The sequence below is a fragment of the Eimeria necatrix genome, genomic scaffold (genome assembly GCF_000499385.1).
Source record: "Eimeria necatrix Houghton genomic scaffold, Enh_scaff1390, whole genome shotgun sequence".
NCBI lineage: Eukaryota > Apicomplexa > Conoidasida > Eucoccidiorida > Eimeriidae > Eimeria > Eimeria necatrix.
The window spans coordinates 1-7,860 of NW_013652128.1; the positions used below are offsets into that span (position 1 = coordinate 1).

The window sequence follows — 7,860 nt, forward strand, 5'->3', positions numbered from 1 at the left end:
CAGCAGCAGCAGCAGCAGCAGCAGCAGCAGCAGCAGCAGCAGCAGCAGCAGCAGCAGCAGCAGCAGCAGCAGCAGCAGCAGCAGACTTGGATTTTGCCGTCTAGCTGCGCCACCATGTCGAAGTGCTTCGCCATGTCAGTCCACATAATGGCGTTTATAATTCGCTCGCGAACTGCGGGCAACTCCGAGTCCGACAAACCCGCAAACACGTCCATGTGCGGCACCCTGCGCAAACCCTAAACCCTAAACCCTAAACCCTAAACCCTAAACCCTAAACCCTAAACCCTCAGCGGTAGACGCTGGGCGCCGAAGCCATTGGTCCTGAGCGCTGAACGCTGGACCCGAAACCCGAAAATAGAAATCCCAAACCCTAAACCCTAAACTCTAAATTCTGCACCCTAAACCCTACATCTTACACTCTAAACCCTAAACCCTAAACCCTAAACCCTGGACTTTCAGTTCCGGTGCGCTGACTCTAAACCCTAAACCCAAACCCTCAGCGGCTGCAGAGAGCGCCGCGACGACTGCTGCCAACAAGAATAGCAGCCTTGAACAACTTGCACTTTCATTTTCAGGGGCTAGGGTTTAGGGTTTAGGGTTTAGGGTTTAGGGTTTAGGTTCTAGGGCTTAGGGTTTAGGGTTAGGGTTTGCGCTGACCGAAGGATCTGCAGCAACGAGGCTGCGTGGTAATTCTCGAGGATAGAAACGTTGTTGTAAATCCGAGCTGGCCAACTGCACGCAAACCCTAAACCGTAAACCCTAAACCCTAAACCCTAAACCCTAAACCCTAGATTCAGCGTCTAGCAGCAATAGCCAAAGCCCACGGCCCAAATCGAGTTTCTACAAAACCTCCCATCCCCCAGCGCAGCCCTCAAGCTGCAAACCCCAAGCCCCAAGCCCTAAACCCCAAACCCTAAACCCTAAACCCTAAACCCTAAACCCTAAACCCTACCACTGGTTGCGCTGCATGAACAGATTGTTAAACCCTGGGTGCCCCAAGTCGTGGCCAAGAGCAGCAACAGAAAGAACAAAATAATCTGTGGGAGTAAAGCGGGCCCCCACGTCGGGCAGCGCCAGCAGCAAACAAAGCACCTGCTCGCAAACCCTAAACCCTAAACCCTAAACCCTAAACCCTAAACCCTAAACCCTAAACCCTAGGCCCTGCGCCTACGGCCAGCCGCCGCCGCAGCGGCTGGGCTTGCGTCGAGTCGAGGGTTTAGGGTTTAGCGCTCAGGGGTTTAGACCGCGAAGCCTGAGAACCCAGGAGCCCCGCAAACCCTAAACCCTAAACCCTAAACCCTAAACCCTAACCTGGACCACGTTGAGGGCGTGGTAGAAATTGTGATAAGGGTTTGGCAAATAATTTGCATGCAAAGCCCCGCAGAAGTTCATAATGATTTCTCCTCTGACTCCAAGAGAGGCTCGCTCCGCGTAGTACATCAGCAAGTCCCTAAACCCAAACCCTAAACCCTAAACCCTAAACCCTAAACCCTAAATCTTGAGGAGCGCGGGGGGAAGTGTGCAGCAGCGCAGCCCGCGCTCGAAATGCTGCGGCCACTTCCGCAGCCACTCCCTAGGGTTTAGCGCTTACAAAGTATCACTTAGGGTTTAGGATTTAGGGTTTAGGGTTTAGGGTTTAGGGTTTAGGGTTTAGGGTTTAGGGTTTGGACCTGCAGAGGCGCACGGCCTCCGGCTCAGGCAAAGACAAAACGTGAAAGTCCCAATCTAATAAATCATGCATCGTGTAGGGTTTGCCATCGAAGCAAGAAACAGAAGCCAAGTTGAACAAGGCCTGCGCGCAAACCCTAAACCCTAAACCCTAAACCCTAAACCCTAAACCCTAAGCCCTAAACCCTAAAGCCTAGATTGTGGCCCTCGGCGCAAGTGCTTTCACCCGGAAGCCAAAAGCTCCAGTTCTCAATCCGGCAAGAGAGAAGTGGCAACAGCGGCGGACTCGAACGCCTGCAGGGTTTAGGGTTTAGGGTTTAGGGTTTAGGGTTTAGGGTTTAGGGTTTCAGACAGACCTGAATCTTGTGGTTTGGAGGAATCTGCACCTTGAGGCATGCAATTGAGCCCATCCACCACAGAGGGTCTCTGCCTGTTCATCAACCCTAAACCCTAAACCCTAAACCCTAAACCCTAAACCCTAAACCCTAAACCCTAAACCCGGAAGAAATGGCCATCGGAGCATTTTGTCTTTCACGGGCACGCATATCCCCCTTCTGCTTGTGGGGTTTGTCTCTGTTCAGGCTTCCGTGGTGAGGGTTTAGGGTTTAGGGTTTAGGGTTTAGGGTTTACGTTTTTTGGGTGGCGGTTTTGAAAGGGTGTAGGCCAGCGGTTTCTTTTGGGGTTTTTCATCTTTTTCTTTTTCTCCAGAAAGCAGCAAAAGACTTTCCTCGATTTCTTCTCCTCTCTCCCGCCTGCTCGCAGGGTTTAGGGTTTAGGGTTTAGGGTTTAGGGTTTGGGGTCCCGCGTGGGCTCTGTCCTTCGCCTCACTGGCCCTTGAGGGTTTAGGGTTTAGGGTTTAGGGTTTGTGGTGAGTGTGTGTAGGCGTTCCGAGTTGCGGGCGGCGCGTGGGCGTCGCGCTCAAGAAGGCCTAGGGTTTAGGGTTTAGGGTTTAGGGTTTAGGGTTTAGGGTTTGCCTGGCTTGAATCTCCTCGAGGGTTTTGCGGCGCTGCTCCCCCAAAGCCTCTTCTATTAAACGCTCGCCAGGCATTTCTCTCAAATATTTTTCCAACTCCAAACTGACATCCACCAAACTAGCGAGTTGTCTGCAGGCCTCCAGGGGGATTTCGCTCACGCGCTGCGCAAACCCTAAACCCTAAACCCTAAACCCTAAACCCTAAACCCTAAACCCTGAATCCGCGGCGCCACGGACACGGCGTCGACGCTGCAAGCTGCAACACCCCACGGGGTAGATTTCAGCATTTGCTCGGCTGTCTAATCTTTTTGATCGAAACAATAAACCCTAAACCCTAAACCCTAAACCCTAAACCCTAAACCCTAGATCTCTGAGTCTAAGCGCTTAACTCTAAACCCTAGCCCCACTTTCTTCGTCTGCTGCGCCTGTTCCCCGTGCAACCCCAACCCCTAAACCCTAAACCCTAAACCCTAAACCCTAAACCCTAAACCCTGAACCCTAAACCCTAAACCCTCAACCCTAAACCCTACACCCTAAAGCCTAAACCGCAAACGTCAAGCCCCAAACCCGAGCCCCTGAGCCCTAACCCCCAAACCCTAGGCGCGAAACCCGAGCCGCTGAACCCTAAACCCTAAACCCTAAACCCTAAACCCTACCTCGTCGACGGCGGCGAGGAGTTCTCCGACGGGCGCGTCAAACCCTTGCTGGTTTATAACCCCTAAAACAGCGTTTACATTTGCTTTTAAACAATCCGGCATTTCTTCGCGAGCAGCAAAAAGAGCTTCGATGTGGGGGTCCAGAATGTCCTCCAGAGCCACCGCGCTCAAACCCCCCTCGCCTGCACAAACCCTAAACCCTAAACCCTAAACCCTAAACCCTAAACCCTAAACCCTAAACCCTGAGTCCTGGTGCGCGGAGAGGCTTTCAAGAGGCAAAGTCCGCGCTGGTCGCAGAGGCAAAGTGGGAATAGCGTATGGTGGGAGGAACCACGTCAAACCCTAAACCCTAAACCCTAAACCCTAAACCCTACACTTTGCGCACGCAACCCTAACCGCCAAACCCTAAACCCTAAACCCTAAACCCTAGACCGTGGACTCTAGACGCTGGAACTTCGCCCTTTGGCGCTAAGCCTAGCCCCTGAAGCGCAGCGCCGAACCCCCACCCCAAACCCCAAACCCTAAACCCCAAACCCTAAACCCTAAACCCTAAACCCTCACTTTCAATTGCGTCGTTGCTGACGGAGTCCAGTTTGACGGAGGTTTGCGAAAAAGTCGGAGCTGCTCGAGACCCTCTCGATCTGCTGCTCTCCAGATTGCTTGCTGCAGTGCTGCGGCTTCTGCTGGCGGAAGGGCGGGTGAAGGAGGAGCTGCGCAGCCGCTCCTGCTGCTGCTGCTGCTGCTGCTGCTGCTGCTGCTGCTGCTGCTGCTGCTGCTGCTGCTGGTGCTCGTCCTCCGAATACACTGACGAAGACTCGTTCGAGTCCTTTCGCACGTCCACCATGTACGACACTTTTAACTTGCTCTTCGCCCGCGCTCTGCACCCAAACCCTAAACCCTAAACCCTAAACCCTAAACCCTAAACCCTAAACTGCAGAGATGATGGGGGTCTGAAGCAGTGCAGGGGGGTGTCCGCAGCCAGTCACGCTGACCCTAAACCCTAAACCCTAGGCCCTTAACCCTGAACTCTAAACCCTAAACCCTAAACCCTAAACCCTAAACTCTTGTTCGCACCTTTCTTCCCTTTGCTGCATCCTCTCCTGCATGGCCAAAATGATGACGTCCATGACATCGCTCGTCTTGAGCGGAAGCTCCAGTCTGGCACGCAAACCCTAAACCCTAAACCCTAAACCCTAAACCCTAAACCCTAAACCCCGGGCCACACCTCCCAGCCCCTGAGCCCCAAGCCGTAAACCCTAGGCTAGAAGATCAAAACCCTTGCCCCTAAACCCTAAACCCTAGGCGCTAAACCCTCGAGTCTGCCGGGTAAATGTGGCCCTTTCACGCAGCGATTTTCTACAGCCCCTAAACCCTAGACCCTAAACCCTAGCCCGCAAACCCTAAACCCTAGACCCTAAGCCCCAAACCCTTTTTTGTGGTTTGCTGGCCGCACTCTCTGTAGACGACGTTTTGGGCGAGAGTGCTGGCCCTGACGCTGCGGGCGGTTTGCGCGGGCCTGCTGAGGAGGCTGCTGCAGTCGTCCTGCTGCTGCTGCTGCTGCTGCTGCTGCTGCTGCTGCTGCAGCAAATGGCGCGCAGACACGAAGCTAAACTTCACTTCTTTGTTGCCTTCTGCTGCATGCAGCAGCAACTTGTTGAATATTTCTTTCGGAGTCATTGGCCGCGAGTCTCTGTCTGCAGGGTTTGCGCTGCTCTTCACAAAGTCCCCCAAAAACACCGCCAACGTGGGGCACTCCGGGTCGTCCTGCCCGCAAACCCTAAACCCTAAACCCTAAACCCTAAACCCTAAACCCTAAACCCTAAACCCTGCAGGCGCGTTCCCCGCTCCCTCGGACGCCTGGTGGCGGCTGGGCGGCGTGCCGCACTCCCAACCCCGAAACCGAACCCCGAACCCCTAAACCCTAAACCCTAAACCCTAAACCCCAAACCCTAATTTAGGGTTTTGACCTCCTTGAGCTCCTGAATGAGCTGGCGGAGGCAGAAGCAGTTGGTGCACTTGACTCCAATGTCCTTGGCGAGGAAGGCGAAGAACTGCTTGGTCTCCAGCGGCAAAGACAAAGTGAAAATCTGAGACCCTAAACCCTTGAGAGATGCAAACCTCCCGTCAATGTCTTCCAAAGAAAACCTCCCTCTTCTCCGGAAAATAAAAGAAATAAAAGTCCCCCGAGAAGGCGAGGCTTGGATCTCCATAAACCCTCCCAGCGACTGCGCTATGCGGCTGCACGTCAGCAGCCGCAAACCCTGCCCGCCCCTGCGCGCAAACCCTTTTTTAGGGTTTAGGGTTTACGCCTTCGCCAAGCCGACGCAGCCCTTCCCCGCCGCCCGCACTCAACGCCCCCACCCCACTCGCGCAGATCCTCACAAACAACACCTAAACCCTAAACCCTAAACCCTAAACCCTAAACCCTAAACCCTAAACCCTAAACCCTGGGGCAACGACCAATGGGTAACCCGCCTGTCGATGAGGCCCTTCGTCTGTACCATCATTTGCGCCTTTGTGTTCTCCATGCAAACTCCATGGCCCTTCACCTGCACACCCCAAATTAGGGTTTAGGGTTTAGGGTTTAGGGTTTAGGGTTTAGGGTTTGGGGTTTGGGCCTAGGGCTGGGATGCCTCAGCTGCCACAACTCTCGCCCTCCACATTGAACTCCGCTTTTCTCTGCAGGCCTACGGCCTCCTCTTTGAGCTTTTAGGGATTAGGGTTTAGGGTTTAGGGTTTAGGGTTTAGGGTTTGGGGACCTCGAAGCGAATGTCGTAAAGCTGGAAAGCAGCAGAGTTTGAATTTTCATTTCTTTCTTTTCTTTGATTTGAAACATTTGCATTTACATAAATGTCAACTCCCGCGCCCTTTTCAACAGAGTGGTCCAAGACGTAGGCGAGAGTCTGCACCCAAACCCCAAACCCTAAACCCTAAACCCTAAACCCTAAACCCTAAACCCTAAACCCTAGCCCCTGCGTGTGTGCGGAACCCTCTTGGCGGGCGTCTGCGGCCGCCATGGCTGTTGGGGGTTTCGGAGTTGGGGGGTTTGCGCTTTGGCGGAAGGCCTAAGTGCGCAAACCCTAAACCCTAAATTAGGGTTTACGCGGGTGAGGGTGGTGGCGAGCTTGTCCTTGCGAATAAAAGCTGTGGAGGGAAATCCATTTGCAAAAGTGCAAGTTATGGGGGTTTGGTTTGCTGCTGCTTTTGGCCGAAATAAATCTATGCAGTTTTCCACTACGGCCCGGGGGTCTAGTGCTGCGTCTTCTTCGTCCTGAAGCAAACAAAATTAAATAAATAAATAAATAAATAAATAAATAAATTAATTAATTAATTAATTAATTTAATTAATTGATTTAATTTAATTCGTTTCACTTTATTAATTGGGTTAATGTGTTAAATTCGGGACAAAACGGATCGAATTTGCCCCAAAGCTGCAAACCCTAAACCCTAAACCCTAAACCCTAAACCCTAAACCCTAAACCGTAAACCGTAAACCCTAAACCCTAAACCGTAAACCCTAAACCCTAAACCCTAAACCCTCGCCTGGGGCCCCAAAACCTCGGTTTCGATGTAGACGAGGAGGTTGACGGCGGTGGCGATGATGTCGACAAGGGCTTTTTCCTCGAGCTTGAGAAGCTTGAGGTGGTAAGGAGTCAGTTTGCTGCTGCTGAGCAGCAGCGCAGCAAAACCCTCAACTGCCTGCAGCCGCTGCAGCAGCAGCAACTCCAGGAAGCAAACGAAGTATTCCGACAAGTCTTTCATTTTGGTCTCGATGCTTTTTCCCGAAGAAAACACTGCCGACTGACACGCAGAAAACGCGTCCAGTATCTTCTCTGACAAACCACGCAAACCCTAAACCCTAAACCCTAAACCCTAAACCCTAAACCCTAAACCCTAAACCCTAAACCCTAAACCCCTAAACCCTAAACCCTAAACCCTAAACCCTAAACCCTAAACCCTAAACCCTAAACCCTAAACCCTAAAACAAAACCCTAAACCCTAAACCCTAAACCCTAAACCCTAAACCCTAAACCCTAAACCCTAAACCCTAAACCGCAAACCCTAAACCCTAAACCCTAAACCCTAAACCCTAAACCCTAAACCCTAAACCCTAAGCTGACCACTGCCCTAAACCCTAAACCCTAAACCCTAAACCCTAAACCCTAAACCCTAAACCCTAAACCCTAAACCCTAAAACAAAACCCTAAACCCTAAACCCTAAACCCTAAACCCTAAACCCTAAACCCTAAACCCTAAACCCTAAACCGCAAACCCTAAACCCTAAACCCTAAACCCTAAACCCTAAACCCTAAACCCTAAACCCTAAGCTGACCACTGCGATTCTGGCGCCCAAAGTGTGTTCGCACACGCGAAACCCTTCACGCTCAACCTGAACTCTGAAACCCGATATGTTCTCTGACATGCAAAACCCTAACCCAAAACCCTAAACCCTAAACCCCAAACCCCAAACCCTAAACCCTAATCCCAGTGGCTTTGCCGTTGAAGAATATGGCGACGAGCCGCGAAAGGGCAGCAGCCGCACTCGCCCGCCTCTCCACCCCC

The 7,860-nt window shown here is 52.3% G+C and overlaps 1 protein-coding gene across 1 annotated transcript; it reads right to left on the reverse strand.

The window, feature by feature from the left end:
- Nucleotides 1-86: 86 nt before the first annotated feature.
- Nucleotides 87-7,059, reverse strand: ENH_00012460 (high-affinity cGMP-specific 3',5'-cyclic phosphodiesterase 9A, putative; the record flags this gene model as incomplete). Its single annotated transcript, XM_013578985.1, has 16 exons — nt 87-225; nt 658-732; nt 953-1,092; nt 1,312-1,450; nt 1,671-1,792; nt 2,025-2,098; nt 2,704-2,803; nt 3,298-3,479; nt 3,859-4,175; nt 4,372-4,455; nt 4,751-5,061; nt 5,265-5,535; nt 5,737-5,846; nt 6,057-6,200; nt 6,401-6,568; nt 6,835-7,059. Coding segments are annotated over 16 exons (2,601 nt in total), but the record flags the coding sequence as incomplete, so codon positions are not given.
- Between the last annotated feature and the right edge of the window lie 801 nt (nt 7,060-7,860).